We start from the raw sequence: 17,753 nt of genomic DNA, 5'->3' as shown, positions 1-17,753 counted from the left end.
CGTTGGCGGACAAGGTGGGGGGAGGCGGCGAGTTCCCCCCCCAAAGAAGAAGTCAAAGAGGACGCCAGTAAAGTCTTGACTGAAACGTCCCACCTGGTAGGCGGGGCCTAGGACGCTGCAGTGGCGTCTGCAGACCAGCAGGGCCAGCTGTCTGCCAAAGAGAGGATTAAAAGACAAGAAAAAGAAGAGCTGCTAAGAGCTGAGGAGAAAAGAGTCGCGTAAGTAGAAGAGAGGAGAATGACTGAAGAAAAGGCCAAGAAGGAAGAAGAGAGGATGAGACGAGAAGAAAAAGAGCAGGAAAGATAAGCAGAGGAAAAGAGGAGACGGGAAGAGGAAGAGAAGAGAAGGACATGAAGAGAAAGCGAGAAAATGGGAGAGGAGAGGATGAGAAGGGAATAAGAACTGGAACGACCCGCAGAAGAAAAGAGGAGGCTGGTGGAAGAAGAGAGAACAAGGAATGAAGAAAAGATGAAAGAGGAGGAGGAAGAGAGAGTGAGAAGGGAAAAGCAGCTAGAATGGTTAGCCATGGAGAAGAGGAGACTGGTGGAGGAAGAGAAGGAAAGAAAGAAGGAAGAGGAGAGAATGAGACGACAACAAGTTTATGTTGAAGAAAAAGTTGAAGGTGAAGAAGTTTATGTTGAAGAAGAAGAAAAAGGAGAAGAAGAAGAAGAAGAAGAAGAAGAAGAAGAAGTAGAAGAAGAAGTTTATGTTGAAGAAGTTTATGTTGAAGAAGAAGAAGAAGAAGAAGAAGAAAAAGAAAAAGATTATGTTGAAGAAGAAGTTGAAGAAGAAGATGATGATGATGATGATGATGATGATGATGATGAAAAAGACAAAGAAAAGGGTGGGGAAAAAAGGCAAAGAAATGGTTGTGGCTGACTCACCAACTGAAGAGGACCACACAACGCCAGGAGAGGGCGAAAGGAAGGAAGAAAATGAAGAAAAGACAGGTGGCAGTCTTCTCTTCCCGCCCCTTCAAAGAAGGGAGGGGAGAGTTGGCTTAGCCTGTTGGAGTTCCGGCTTGCGTCTGGCGATGGAGGTATTTGGGGAGCCGCAGCCGACGGGCCAACTGCATACTGCAGCCCTGCCCAAGATGGCGGCAAGAAGGCGGAGAATGCGGCGGAGCGGAGAGGCAGGGCGTGCCAGGAGCGACGCCGCCGCAATCTAATTCATGTGCGTGGCTCACACACCGGGAAACTATTAACATTTCTCCTGATGCTGCATAAAAGGGGAGAGGGAGGAGAGGTCGGGCAGGAGGAGTTGGAGAACCTGAAAGAACAGATAAAGAACGGCAGCAGTGAAAGAGAGAGAGATGACGAGGAGCGAGCTGCAGAAAAAGCTTAATTGAAACATTGTGCAAAAGCGATGTCCTTCCTTGGTGGTCAGTGGAACCCGAATGGCGACAGAGAAAGTCGTCCACATCAAGTATTTCTTATATATATGAAATACTTGACTTGGTGAATTGTACCTGTAAATATACTCCTCCCGTCTTAACCACGCCCCGCCCCCAACCACGCAACCCACACCCCCCACCTCCCGAAATCGGAGGTCTCAAGGTTGGCAAGTATGAGCCAAAGACTGATTTCCTTCTGCAGATCTCATTGCAAAGAAACAAGTTCAGAGCTCACACTAATACAGCATTATAGTGAGTTGTATTTTTCATGCACTCATTTTTGCTGTATTTATCTGGCACAAGTGGAAAGCCGGTCCCTGGAAATAATACCGGCATTAAACCGGTCCGCGGTGCAAAAAAGGTTGGGGACCACTGATGTAGACCACATGGAAGTTTTTTACATTTAGAAAAAAATCATAATATGACTCCTATACGCCTGTCCAAAAGCAGAACCTAGTAACTCACTTCTAGAGATACCCTTGAGATACTACGTTTTTCTGTTGTATCTACGCGGTTATGTGGTAGTTGTTAGGTCCTGCCATGGGCGTAACAGCTTACTTACGGAACAAATTACAATACCGCATACACCAATCATATCACCTAGTAATTCCAAAATTATTACCAGTTTTGACCAAAATTGAGTTACTGGGTTTTGCCTTTGGACGGGAGTATAATGCGCCTTATAATCTGGTGCGCCTTTTGTATGAAAAGAGACCTGAATAGACCCGCTCATCGGCAGTGCGCCTTATAATCCAGTGGTCCAGAAAATACGGTATTTAACTCTTGAATCGTTGCAGCCGAAACAGTGAACTTTTGCCGAAAACATGCACCTTATGCTATTACTTTGCTGACAAAATAAAACACTTGGTGGTGCTGTTATTAAACAGACGGCGGGGGACGGCGTGACGCTGTTGGGACAGTAGCTGTGCCAGCAACCTTAGGGTTCCGGGATTCAATCCCCCGCCTTCTACCATCTTAGTCACATCCGTTGTATCCTTGAGCAAGACACTTCACCCTTGCTCCTGATGGGTCCTGGTTAGCGTCTTGCATGGCAGCTCCCACCATCAGTGTGTGAATGTGTGTGTGAATGGGTGAATGTGGAAATAGTGTAAAAGCGCTTTGGGTCCTTAAAAAGACAGAAAAGCGCTATACAAGTATAACCCATTTACCATTTACCATAAACGCCAAAGTGTGAGACTTCATAAATTGGATTGAGATGGAGAATATGTTTAAATGTAAGAAAGGATATATAATATGCATACAGTAAATGATGGTTTGCAATGAAAGATGCCATTAAGTCATGTGTAAAGTAAAGTGTCAGTAAAAACCGATGAGGCGTTTGCCATCTCAACCTCATCTTCATTGGATCAGTGAGATCATCAGCTTTGTTCAATCAGGTCGCATCCTGTCCCTATTAAAAACCTCTTTGAATTTCCTGCCTCAAAGCTTTGATGTGCTATTTGTGCTCCCTGCCGACAGCAATAATTAAAATGTTTTATTTTTTTTAATTTTACACAGGCACCACACGGACGTCGACACACACACACAATAGTATGTGTTCTGTCATACGTACGTGAACCTTATTTTACCTTGAATCAACAGGTCAGAAAATACAAAAAAGTCGTTATTCTTCCTTAAATGTGAAAAAAATATGTTTTTAAACTTTTCTCAGATTGAAATATTGGGTTGATGGAGAGAAAATTGATTTTTCAAACATAATCTTGCAAAGCTGACTATGTCAATGTGAAGGTTAGCATGGAAGTGGATGATACAATCATTAGGTTATCGGGTTTTGTTTAGTTTTTGACTCCCTCAGTTCATGTTTTAAGCACCCTGGGTTTGTGTTTTAGTTGCCATGACTACGGATTAGTTTCACCTTTCTCTGATTAGTGTTCGGGACGCTCACCTGCTCCTGGGCACCAGAGTGTAACTTATTCCCTGCTTTCTTATTTGGCTTTCTTATTTGCTTCTGTGCAACAAGTTATGTTGATTTACCTTTGGAAATTCAGAGCTAAATTATTATTATTAATAGTATTAGCTTAATGGACATTAAATAATTTTCTTACCTGCACCCTGCATCCGGAGTTCCGTCTGCATCTTGGGAGAACGATTTGCGCATCACCATGCAACCAGAGAGTAACAGAAGAAAGCCAGCCTGAGTGTGGCGAAAAGCAGGGAATAAGTAGCTCTTTGATTAGTGCCCAGGAGCAGGAACACTAATCAGAGGCTGGTGCAAACAATTTGCAGTCATGGCAACTAAAACACAAACCCAGGGGTGCTCAAAACAGGAACTGAGAGAGTCAAAAACTTAAACAAACATGATCCGGGCAGCGGACTTGTTTTCATTGAGGGCCACGTCGCAGTTATGGCTGCCAACAGAGAGCCACTTTTAACGGTGAATAATTTATGGATTTGCCTATGCATTTTATTATTAAATATATTGTAAAAAAAAAAAATTATATATATATATATATATATATATATATATGTAGGTGTGGGAAAAAATCACAAGACTACTTCATCTCTACAGATCTGTTTCATGAGGGGTTCCCTCAATCATCAGGAGATCTCCTGATGATTGAGGGAACCCCTCATGAAACAGATCTGTAGAGATGAAGTAGTCTTGTGATTTTTTCCCACACCTACATATTGCGCTCTACCACGGTATCGAGCACTATTCTCCGGATAATCCAATCAAGACATATATATATATATATATATATATATATATATATATGTATATATATTTTAAACATTACATTGCAGTAGACGGTAAAACAGTACCCACTGTTTATGTACCATTTTAAAACTGACGTTTTAAAATGGTACAGTTATTTTACTGTATAATACTGGCAGCTTAGTTGCCAGAATCTTACTGTAAAAGTTAATGTAGTTTTTTTCAACATATTACTGTAAATAGAAAAATAGTACCCCAGTATTTTTTAATTCCGGCAATTGAGCTACCGTTTTTTTTAACGTAAAATAACTGTTCTAGCATTTTTCCATTTACAACAGTAGATTTTACTGTTAAAGAAGGCAGCGTAGTTGGCAACATTTTATAGTAAAAACAGTAGTAGAGTTATTTTCAATTTACAGTTTTCAATAGAATATGCTGTAAAAACAATCGTAATTTTAACGTAATAATTATTGTCCTATTTACAGTGTACAATTTAATGGATAACTTGCTTTGAAAGCATAAGTCAAACAGATATTGAAGTATTTATTTTATTTTAACAAATACAAATGTCTGGAAACTATGGTAATTAGGGGTGTGGGAAAAAAACAATTCGAATACGTTGTGCGATTCAGAATCGATTCTAATTTTTTTTTAAATCGATTTTTTTTTTTTAAATCAATCTAACAAACCACTACACAGTAATACCATAACAATGCAATACAATTCCAAAACCAAACCTGACCCAGCAACACTCAGAACTGCAATAAACAGAGCAATTGAGAAGACCCAAACACGACACAGAACAAAGCAAAAGTAGTGAAACGAAAATGAATATTATCAACAACAGTATCAATATTAGTTATAATTTCAGCATAGCAGTGATTAAAACCCCTCATTGACATTATCATTAGACATTTATAAAAATAAAAAAAACAACAATATTGTTACAGTGGCTTAGACTTGCATCGCATCTCATAAGCTTGACAACACACTGTGTCCAATGTTTTCACAAAGATAAAATAAGTCATATTTTTGGTTCGTTCAATAGTTAAAACACATTTACATTATTGCAATCAGTTGATAAAACATTGTCCTTTACAATTATAAAAGCTTTTTTTTTAAAAATCTACTACTCTGCTTGCATGTCAGCAGACTGGGGTAGATCCTGCTGAAATCCTATGTATTGAATGAATACAGCATCGTTTTGAATCGGAAAAATATCGTTTTTAAATCGAGAATCGCGTTGAATCCAAAAAATCGATATATTATCGAATCGCGACCCCAAGAATCGATATTGAATCGAATCGTGGGACACCCAAAGATTCGAAGCCCTAATGGTAATACAATATTGCCTAATATTAACATTTAAAAAGAGTTATGCAATTTCATGTAGTGTGTATATATACATATATATATATATATATATATATATATATATATATATATATATATATATATATATATATATATATATCAACATGGAAAGAACAAATGTTTGTTTTAGTCTTTATTTGAAAGGACAATGCACAGAAACATTAGGCTAAAAGACAGATATGTTCTTTACCAGATTATAACTATATAGCTAATTTCCATCTGCAGTCCCTAGCTACCTAAATTAAATGGATACAAAAAATCATGCAATAAAATTATGACAATAAAATCATACTATAGCATGTAATTAAATTAAGAAAAGTCATAATATGCCCTTTCATGGACACATACTTAATATACGATACAACCACACCTAATTTACATCATCACACAAAGACAATAAATGCTCTTGTTCACATTCGTCATCATTTCTAAAAACAACCATGATTTTGACAGACACACCTCACAATTTACATCAAAAATGCTCTCATGGATAAATATAATACACATTAGGTTGATGTGTCGGACATAGTGGCCACCTTAGTGACCGTGTGAGCAGCTTTGATTACTCCAAAGCCACTTTTTAACTTCAATTGTAAATGAAGAGTAATCTGTTAGACTTTTCAAGTTTGTTGTGAGGTCGTTCCATTCTTTTATGGCTTTATATGAAAAGGATGATTGTGCAGAAGAGGTTTTACATCTGGGTACGCTACACTGCCCCCTAGTGGAGGCTTGTGTGTTTCTAGTTGTCACAGCAGATTTACACTGGACAAAGTGCTTAAGTGGCGCTGGTGCAGTGTTATTTAGTGTTAATATTTGGGTGGGCAGGGAACAGTATTTCTTAGAGGAGGTATAGTATCAAATATCATTCATTAGTATCACGGTACTATACTAGTACCGGTATACCGTACAACCCTATCATGGACTGCAGGCAAATCCCGGCGATTTAATGATTCTACGAACTTAAAACAGGTCTATATTTATATGCATTCAATTTGATAAGCCCTCCTTTAGCAGACCAATTATAACCACTCAGTGGGCCAAATTTGGTCTGCAGGCCCCACTTTGGCTACCCCTGCTTTAAAACATGAGCAAATAGAAAATGTTTATGCATGTAGGTACCAAATGTTCTATTTAGAGACAGGTGCCTTGTGCTGGATAGGATTATAATAAATAAATCAATACGTGCTTCTGCATTCCCTTTTTGCTTTCCTCCCTGCCTGTAGGGGGAATAAAAAAGTAGTCCCACGCATATTTACACACTGAAGAGAGTGTGCGTTTCTCCAGTGGTGGTGTGCAGTTCCATCCCCGTTGGGCTTTGTATTTATGATGTTACATCAGTGGATGTGCTGCTAGAAGCTTGTCGAGCCCGGACTCCTCATGGCTACTGGAATTTGTAGCTGGAAACCAAACGACGAGATACAACACCCTGAAGAATAAACGTGTTCTTCGCAGCCGGGACTAATCAATACCACAATACTCCCCACATTGGTCGCCGTTGAGATACATCCGTAATGAAACTGCGGCCTTCAGAAGTCTGTGCCGGATGAATAATGCACACGCCGCCTATTTCTTTGTCCATTCCAGAGTCTGGCTGTGTGTCTTCGGTGTTCTATTATTTTCTCAAGCACTGAATAGTTGAGAGTATGCCATTGATACCAAATGAACAGATGTTAGCTCCTACTTAGGGTGGGGCATTGTACTCTCACTAGTGCACACTATAAAACCTTAATGGGGCTGAAATCATTTACAGTACAATTTATACTGGATGTGATCTGGAACAGTGACTCTCCATGAACGACAGGAGGAACACCAGTGAGCCATGGCAAAAACTCATTGAACCTGAGCTACTAAGATCCAAATACCACGCGCTAAACAGTGTGTGCAACCTATGAAATTATGTGTACTATTGGTAGCTGTGTTACGGGTGATCTATTAAGACTGCGTGTGCAATTGAAAAGTGGTGCATACCACCTTATTTAAATGAGTTTTTTGCGTCCGTAACCCGTATTGTGCTCTCCAACTTTTGCGCAATGTTAAACCGACAGCACACATTTATAATATGTAAAACCTTTTTTTGCAGTATATAATCGCAAACTAGACTACATAAACTACAAAACCCAAAACAAGTGAAGTTGGCATGTTTTGTAAAACATAACTAAAAACAGAATACAATGATTTGCAAATCCTTTTCAACCTATATTCAGTTGAATAAACTGCAAAGACAAGATACCTAACGTTCGAACAAGAAAGCTTTGTTATTTTTTGCAAATATTAGCTCATTGGGAATTTGATGCCTGCAACATGTTTCAAAAAAGCTGGCACAAGTGGCAAAAAGACTGAAAAAGTTGAGGAATGCTCATCAAACACTTAGTTGAAACATCCCACAGTTGAGCAGGCTGATTGGGAACAGGTGGGTGCCATGATTGGGTATAAAATCAGCTTCCACAAAATGCTAAGTCATTCACAAACAAGGATGGGGCAAGGGTCACCATTTTGTGAACAAATGCTTGTGCAAATTGTCCAACAGTTCAAAAACAACATTTCTCATCGAGCTATTGCAAGGAATTTTGGGATTTTACCATCTACGGTTCGTAATATCATCAAAAGGTGCAGAGAATCTGGAGAAATCACTGCACATAAGCGATGATATAATGGACCTTCGATCACTTAGGCGGTACTGCATCAAAAACCGACATCAGTGTGTAAAAGATATCACCACATTTGCTCAGAAACACTTAAGAAAAAAACATTGTCAGTAACCACAGTTCTGTAAGTGCAAGTTAAAACCTTACTATGCAAAGCGAAAGCCATTTATCAACAACACCCAGAACGGTCGCCGGCTTCGCTAGGCCAGAGCCGATGCAAAGTGGGAAAGTGTTCTCTAATAGGACGAGTCCACATTTCAAATTGTTTTTGAAAACTATGGACGTCGTGTCCTCCGGAACAAAGAGGAAAAGAACCATCTGGATTGTTAGAGGTGTAAAATATTGTCTAAAAAACATCTGTTTTTTATAGGTTTTTTTTTTAACATTTATTGTGTTTTTTCCACGTTTTCAGTTCATGCCAAAGCAGTTTTAAATTGGTTTCACTGTATGATGTATCAACCCCCCCCCCCCCCCCCCTTTGAGCCAATCAACCGATTTTTTTCCCTTTCCATATAAACTTTTTTAAACATCATCTGGAATACAAACATAATATTATTGAACATATTGGATTGAACTGAATTGTAGTTGTTTAACTTCCATATGTGATTATACTGTATTTAGTGATGTGAATTATATTTATAGGTTTTTTTTTTCTTTAGTGACCCACAATTTGCATTTAAGCTACATTTACAGTATACCAGTGTGGGTGGCACTGGGAGCAAAGTGGGTGAAGTTTCTTGCCCAAGGGTACAAGGGACGGCGTGGCGCAGTGGAAGAGTGGCCGTGCGCAACTCGAGGGTCCCTGGTTCAAATCCCACCTAGTACCAACCTCGTCACGTCCGTTGTGTGCTGAGCAAGACACTTCACCCTTGCTCCTGATGGGTGCTGGTTGGCGCCTTGCATGGCAGCTCCCTCCATCAGTGTGTGAATGTGTGTGTGAATGGGTAAATGTGGAAGTAGTGTCAAAGCGCTTTGAGTACCTTGAAGGTAGAAAAGCGCTATACAAGTACAACCCATTTATCATTTATTTATTTACAACGGCAGTGACGAGGATGGCAGAAGTTCGATTCAAACCACAAACCCTCAAGTTTCTGGCCGGCCGCTCTACCATCTGAGCCATGTTGCCCAAATATTAAATACAAATACAGTACATATTTTTTTTTAAATAACTAAACATAAACACACTTGAACTGTATGTCTTTTATGCACACACTCCTGAAGCCAAAATCTTCTTATGGACACTAAGAGGAATACAGAGAACCCACAATTTTTGGCAAAGTTTAAATTATTAATTATAAATATAATATTTTCCTAGTTAGAGCAGAAAAGAACTATTTTGTAACCTTAAGAAAGTCATTTTACATGTAATTAAACCCACATGATCACTTTTAGAAGCCACAAGTGTGCCCTCTTTTTTTATACATGCAATCTTCTACATCAGACCGCAGGCCACATGCGGCTCGTTAAGATTTTCAATCCGTAATTTTTTTAGACCTTTAACACAGAAACTGTAATCGCCATTATGATGTGCAGTGCTGTTTTTAAATCACCGTATGCCTTGAAATATATCAAGTATTTCAATGGTCGGAATCTGAGCTTTTGGGTGTTGTAGGAGTTATTACGGTAATCTACGTCACAGCAGCTCAGACCAGGAACAAAGCGGAGTGGGCTGGGTTTGTTTGCAGAGCAGCCAGCCCGAAACGTGTGTGTCAGAAACAGATGCGGAAGCAGATTTTCACGTAATAATATATCATATTGTAGGTGTTTATTACACTTTGCTTTCATATTTAGCCGTTTGTTTCATTTTTGTTGTGTTTTGCTTGATTGTAAAAAATACGCAACTATTGAGGAACTGGTCTAAGAAGTAAAAGAGGAACGACGTTCATATGTTGTTAATATTCAGTGATTTATTGTTCCAACATTCTTTATTTTCATGTAAATTTTGGGTGTGCCATTCAGTAAAAATTCCATTTGTTTTTTTTTTTAGCTGGTTTGTCATAACGTTTTTATAATGGATTAGATTTACATCGCCCTTTTTTTTTATTGTTAGATACTCAAAGCGCTCACAGAGAAGTGGGAAGCCATCATTCATTCACACCTGGTGGTGGTAAGCTACATATGTAGCCACAGCTGCCCTGGGGTAGACTGGCGGGAGCGTGGCTGCCAATTTGCGCCTACGGCCCCTCCGACCACCACCAATCATTCATTCATCATTCATTCACCAGTGTGAATGAATGATGAATGACACAACGGCAGCGATTTGGATGTCAATAGGTGGAAAGCGAACCTGCAACCCTCAGGTTTTTTGGAACTCTATCGGACATTGTTCCTGAAAAAAAGGGACCCAAACACATACTGTACAGCAGTGGTCCCCAACCAGGCCGCAGAATAATTTTTTATTCTTTTCTTTTTAAATTTTTATTAAATCAACATAAAAAACACAATATACACCTAAAATTAGTGCACCAACCACAAAAACCTACCTTTTTCATGACAAAAAACAATATATATATATATATATTGTTATATATATATATATATATATATATATATATATATATATATATATATATATATATATATATATATATATATATATATATATATATATATATACATACATACATATACATATATACACATACATATACATATATATATATATACATATAGATAGGTTGATTGGCAACACTAAATTGGCCCTAGTGTGTGAATGTGAGTGTAAATGTTGTCTGTCTATCTGTGTTGGCCCTGCGATGAGGGGGCGACTTGTCCAGGGTGTACCCCGCCTTCCGCCCGATTGTAGCTGAGATAGGCGCCAGCGCCACCCGCGACCCCGAACGGGAATAAGCGCCAGAAAATGGATGGATGGATGCATGGATATATATATATATATATATATATATATATATATATATATATATATATATATATATATATATATAAGAAATACTTGATAACCCTTCCTCCCCATCTCCCGAATTCAGAGAACACAAGGTTGGCAAGTATGCCCTCGAGTCAAAATATTGTTTTAGACATTCACTATTTAACTCAAGCAACCCTATTATTAAACTTTCACTACATTAATTACTTTGTCTTAACATTCATGATGTAGTTTTCATAAATGACATATTTAAAAACAAATCAAACTTTACAACATCCCAGCTTACCCCACCACTTCTGATTATTACTGACACTTTGCCATCAGCCACTGTGTCCCATTCAGTAAAAATCTGTACAATTCCACCTCGTTTTTTTTTAGGTGGTCTGTTATATAAAGTTTCTAGAACATTGTAACTTTGGTGTTAGTGTTCTTGAAAAAAAGGGACCCCAACACATATACTGTACAGCAGATTTTTACAGATAAATGTGTTTATATAATTTATAAACACACACACCTTGGCCCCCAGACACATTTTATTTCTCTTAATGTGTGCCCCCGTGTCAAAATATTTGCCCAGCTCTGTTCTGCACCACTACAAACTAAAACAATAACCATATTGCTGAATTATACCACACCTAGTGTGTGTGTGACAATCATTGGAACTTTAACTCATTGCCGTTCCAATCGGCATTATCTTCGCAAAGGCCGGGCCATCCCATTGGACTCAAGCAGTGTTGAATGAAGCTCTGATGTGGCTTCCACCTTCCTTGTGAGGTCTGAGACGTTCTTCCGGGCTGTCCATCAATGACGCTCTGTCTGTTTTCCCTTTATGAGCTGAATTCAGGACACTCTTTCAGTGGCTAGCTGAGAAGCAGCCTTGTGTGCGCACACAGCAGCATCTCTGTCTGGGGTTTAGAGTCCTCTCACCCCCGCCTCTCCTCCATTCATACAGTGCACACAGCCAGTGCGACCGATCGATAATTAAAAGGCAAATAAAACCCAGGCACCTGCCTCTTTTGTGCCACAGTGGCAAGCGTCACTTACCGTTTTGTTTCTCCTGTGTGTTTTTGTTTCCTCTCCAGTGGAGCGATGCATGAGTGTGATGCAGTCCGGGACACAGATGGTAAAGCTGAAGGCGGGGTCCAAAGGGCTGGTGAGACTCTTTTACCTGGATGAGCATCGCTCCTGCATCCGCTGGAGGCCATCACGCAAGAGCGAGAAGGCCAAGAGTACGTTTGCACGCACACACACACACACATCGAGGACACAATTAAGTAGGAAATGATAAGTAATACGCTCAACGAAGCACATAGAGCTGCAGCTATCGAAGATGTGAGTAATCAAGCATTCTATGGAATATCCCCTCTAACTACTTGGTATCATCCAAAACTATTGTAAAGGGGCGGTATAGCTTGGTTGGTAGAGCGGCCGTGCCAGCAACTTGAGGGTTGCAGGTTCGATTCCCGCTTCCGCCATCCTAGTCACTGCCTTTGTGTCCTTGGGCAAGACACTTTACCGACCTGCCCCCAGTGCCACTCACACTGGGTTATGTGTAAAAAATTAGATATTGGGTTTCACTTTGTAAAGCGCTTTGAGTCACTAGAGAAAAAGCGCTATATAAATATAATTCACAAATTCTCCAAAGTATCAAACAACAGAAGAATAGTTGATTATTGCATTTTAACAGAAGTGCAGGTATAACATGTTGAAAGAGAAAGTAAACAGATTTTAACAGTAAATGCACAAGTAGATACATTTTCTACCATTTGTCCTTAAAGGGGAACATTATCACAATTTCAGAAAGTTTAAAACTAATAAAAATCAGTTCCCGGTGGCTTATTTTATTTCTCAAAGTTTTTTTCAAAATTTAACCCATCCCGGAATATCCCGAAAAAAGGCTTTAAAGTGCCTGATTTTCGCTATCTTTGAAGCCACCGTCCATTTTTCTGTGACGTCATCCAGTGATGCCAATATAAACAAACGGATAGCACAGCAAGATATAGCGACATTAGCTCGGATTCGGACTCGGATTTCAGCGGCTTAAGCGATTCAATAGATTACGCATGTATTGAAATGGATGGTTGGAGTATGGAGGCAGATAGCGAAAACGAAATTGAAGAAGAAACTGAAGCTATTGAGCGAAAAGCTATTGACGCCATTCGTCCATGTCTGCCTTAGCATCGCCGGTAAAATGTGCAGACCGAACGTTCGGGACTTTCGCATCTTGCGACACTGGATCAACTTTAATCTGTCGATTGGTAAGTGTTTGTTTGACATCAAATGTGGGTGAAGGGAAACGCTGGATGCAAATATAGCTACAAATGTACATACTGCTAGCCTCAATAGCATGTTAGTATCGATTAGCTGGCAGTCATGCCGCGACCAAATATGTCTGATTAGCACATAAGTCAATAACATCAACAAAACTCACCATTGTGATTTCGTTGACTTTATTGTTGCAAATGCATCTGCAGGTTATCCATACATCTCTGTGCCATGTCTGCCTTAGCATCGCCGGTAAAATATGCAGACACTCCGGCACATTCGATGGGGGTCTGGCGGCAGATTTCTTTGACTTTATCATTGGAAATGCATCTGTTTTGAGTGTCGCAGGATATCCACACAATCTTGCCATCTCTGTAGTAGCATAGCTTTCGTCGGTAGAGTGTGCGGAACAAACGACTGACCATTTCGTCGGCTTTCCCCACACCCTCGTATTTTGAACAAATTTCGTCCAAATTCTTCCCACTTTCGCATCTTTGGGCCAGTGGTGCAACTTGAATCCCTCCCTGTTAGTGTTGTTACACCCTCCGACAACACACCGACGAGGCATGATGTCTCCAAGGTACGGAAAACGGTCAGAAAAACTGAAAATAACGGAGCTGAGACCCGGTGTTTTTAATGTGTTTGAGGAAATGGCGGCTTTTTTACCTATGTGACGTCACTTTCTGACGTCATCACTCCGAGAGCGATGAATAGAAAGTTGTTTAATTCGCCAAAATTCACCCATTTAGAGTTTGGAAATCAGTTGAAAAAATATATGGTCTTTTTTCTGCAACATCAAGGTATATATTGACGCTTACATAGGTTTGGTGATAATGTTCCCCTTTAATAAATTTGACAAAATCATAGAATATAAATGACACAATATGGTACTGCATATGTCAGCAGTTAAATTAGGAGCCTTTGTTTGCTTGCTTACTAAAGAAAAAAACATTGTCTAGTGCAGTGGTTCTCAACCTTTTTTCAGTGATGTACCCCCTGTGAACATTTTTTTTAATTCAAGTACCCCCTAATCAGAGCAAAGCATTTTTGGTTGAAAAAAAGAGATAAACAAGTAAAATACAGCACTATGTCATCAGTTTCTGATTTATTAAATTGTATAACAGTGCAAAATATTGCTCATTGGTAGTGGTCTTTCTTGAACTATTTGGAAAAAATATATATATAAAAATAACTAAAAACTTGTTGAAAAATAAACAAGTGGTTCAATTATAAATAAAGATTTCTACACATAGAAGTAATCATCAACTTAAAGTGCTCTCTTTGGGCATTGTAATAGAGATCCATCTGGATTAATGAACTTAATTCTAAACAATCCTTCACAAAAAAAGACATCTTTGACATCAATATTTATGGAACATGTCCACAAAAAATCCATCTGTCAACACTGAATATTGCATCGTTGCATTTCTTTTCGCAGTTTATGAACTTATATTCATATTTTGTTGAAGTATTATTGAATAAATATATTTATAAAGGATTTTTGAATTGTTGCTATTTTTAAAATATATTTTTTAAATCTCACGTACCCCTTGGCATACCTTCTAGTACCTTCAGGGGTACGCGTACCCCCATTTGAGAACCACTGGTCTAGTGTGTTCACTATCTTATTTAAGGACAAAATTGCAATAATAAACATATGTTTAATGTACCCTAATATTTTTTTGTTGAAATAAAGCTAATAATGCCATTTTTAGTGGTCCCCGTTACTTAGAAAAGTATAGAAAAGTATCGAAATACATTTTGGTACCGTTACCAAAATATTGGTATCGGGACGCCCGACTGTGAGGTGACGTTCCACGTCCCAAGAGCTAGCTTCCAGTGAGGGTTAGACTCCGCCAAGGCTGTCCTTAGTCACCGATTCTGTTCATAACTTTAATGGAGAGAATTTCTAGGCGCAGTCAAGGTGTTGAGGGGTTCCGGTTTGGTGGTCGCGGGATTAGGTCTCTGCTTTTTGCAGATGATGTGGTCCTGATGGCTTCATCTGGCCGGGATCTTCATCTCTCACTGGATCGGTTCGCAGCCGAGTGTGAAGCGACCGCAATGAGAATCAGCACCTCCAAGTCCGAGTCGATGGTTCTAGCCTGGAAAAGGGTGGAGTGCCATCTCCGGGTTGGGGAGGAGACCCTGCCCCAAGTGGAGGAGTTCAAGTACCTAGGAGTCTTGTTCACGAGTGGGGGAAGAGTGGATCATGAGATCGACAAGCGGATCGGTGCGGCATCTTCAGTAATGCGGACGTTGTATCGATCCGTTGTGGTGAAGAAGGAGCTGAGCCGGAAGGCAAAGCTCTCAATTTACCGGTCGATCTACGTTCCCATTCTCACCTATGGTCATGAGCTTTGGGTCATGACCGAAAGGATAAGATCACGGGTACAAGCGGCCGAAAGGAGTTTCTTCCGCCGGGTGGCGGGGCTCTCCCTTAGAGATAGGGTGAGAAGCTCTGCCATCCGGGAGGAACTCAAAGTAAATCTGCTGCTCCTTCACATCGAGAGAAGCCAGATGAGGTGGCTCGGGCATCTGGTCAGGATGCCACCCTGAACGCCTCCCTAGAGAGGTGTTTAGGGCACGTCCAACCGGTCGGAGGCCACGGGGAAGACCCAGGACACGTTGGGAAGACTATGTCCCCCGGCTGGCCTGGGAACGCCTCGGGATCCCCCGGGAAGAGCTGGACGAAGTGGCTGGGGAGAGGGAAGTCTGGGCTTCCCTGCTTAGGCTGCTTCCCTGCTTAGGCTGCTGCCCTCGCGACCCGACCTCGGATAAGCGGAAGATGATGGATGGATGGATGGATGGATGGATGGATGGGACGCCCGACTGCAGCTGGGATAGGCTCCAGAACCCGGTGGAGAAATGGATGGATGGATGGATGGATGAATAACTTGAATCGAGGTCAAGATGGGACTGTCATAGATGGGATTGATAGCCAAAAAAGGAAAACAGTAAGAGTGAAATGGCCTTTACACCAAGCTTCTATTTCTCCTCAAATGTCACTCGGTGTTGCTGCTGAGAGGATTATTCCTCACCAACCCACTGCCTGTGGATGCGTGTACCAACATGTTCAAAAAATAACACTGTTTGTGACTGTCAGCGCTAGTTAAGCCTCTTAAATATGTTGCCATGATTGTGAAATGCACACTGATGCCCTGTCCTTTCCAAGAATATTTGTGAACGTGTGTGTACGTGTGCGTGTGTGTGTGTGTGTGTGTGTGTGTGTGTGTGTGTGTGTGTGTGTGTGTGTGTGTGTGTTTGTGTGTGTTGGATGGAAAAGGATGTTGTCAAATTGTTACTGTCAGTGCAATGCAGCATTTAAAGCAAGGGTTGGCAACCCGCGGCTCCAGGGCACTCTGATGTGGCTCAGCTGCATACTTGTCCAACCCCCTGATTTTTCCGGGAGGTTTCCAGATTTCAGTGCCTCTCCCAGACATCTCCCGAAGTAAACATTCTCCTAATTTTACTCGGACAACAATAATGAGGGTTAGCCGTGATGGTAATGCCTTTAACGTCCTCTAATATATGCCGCCGCGCCTGTTGTTACACCATTCTATCTGCGTGCCGGCCGGTCACATATAGTATGCGGCCCCTGTAAAGAAACGCAAGTGACTGCAAGGCATACTTGTTCAACAGTGTCGTGGAAATTTCTTAAAGACGATCCTTTAGTGACAAATAGCTTTAAAAGGATTTATTAAAGTAACAAACAAATAATAACAAGCTTTGCAAAGCGAGACCAAACCAGAACGACACATCCGTTCGTTCGAGCTTGTTCTAACCCCTTTAGAATTTGACATGACAATTATACATTCTCAGAAGTCCCACCCTCCATGCTCATTTACATACAGTACACCAGTGGAATGAATACCCAAAGTCCTGTGAAGGGGAGAGGGTGTCGTTTGCCCATGGGGGGGGGGGGGGGGGGGGGGTCACTCAGGAAAGGGGAACAATTTAGCTCTGTTGGGGGTAAGGAAGAGGGAAAACACATGCCCACGTCAACTATAGTCCACATGTTACATCAAAGACACAGGAGACAGAGCTTGATCAGACAATAGATCTCTTGCTAAGTGTCACATTCCTGGCCCAATAAACAACTTTTGGCGACCCGTTCAAAGAACATCTTCAATTAAACGGGTACAAGTAATTTTGCCATCACAACAGCCATACAGGTTACACTGAGGGTTGTGATATAAACAACTTTAACACTCTTACTAATGTGTGCCACACTGTGAACCCACACCAAACAAGAATGACAAACACATTTCAGGAGAATATCCGCACTGTAACGCAACATAAACACAACAGAACAAATACCCAGAATCCCATGTATCCCTAACTCTTCCGTGCTACATTATACGGGGGTTTAGTGGTAGCGGGGGTGTATAATGTAGCCCGGAAGAGTTAGGGATGCATGGAAGTCTGGGTATTTGTTTTGTTGTGTTTATGTTGTGTTACAGTGTGGATTTTCTCCCGAAATTCTTGTTTGGTGTGGGTTCACAGTCTGGTGCATAT

At 40.6% G+C, this 17,753-nt stretch overlaps 1 protein-coding gene across 5 annotated transcripts in view; it reads left to right on the top strand.

Moving 5' to 3' along the window:
• Positions 1–17,753, top strand: part of plch1 (phospholipase C, eta 1) — a 163,948-nt gene that overhangs the window by 30,529 nt on the left and 115,666 nt on the right. For all 5 annotated transcript variants that reach the window (XM_061878019.1, XM_061878018.1, XM_061878017.1 and 2 more), the window contains exon 2: positions 12,056–12,202. In XM_061878019.1, the coding sequence (XP_061734003.1) occupies positions 12,056–12,202 (147 nt within the window). The remainder of the gene's footprint in view (positions 1–12,055; positions 12,203–17,753) is intronic.

Source organism: Nerophis ophidion, linkage group LG18, assembly GCF_033978795.1.
Source record: "Nerophis ophidion isolate RoL-2023_Sa linkage group LG18, RoL_Noph_v1.0, whole genome shotgun sequence".
Classification (NCBI taxonomy): domain Eukaryota; kingdom Metazoa; phylum Chordata; class Actinopteri; order Syngnathiformes; family Syngnathidae; genus Nerophis; species Nerophis ophidion.
The sequence above is the reverse complement of the archived record's forward strand: the minus strand, read 5'-3'. Positions and strand labels throughout refer to the sequence as shown.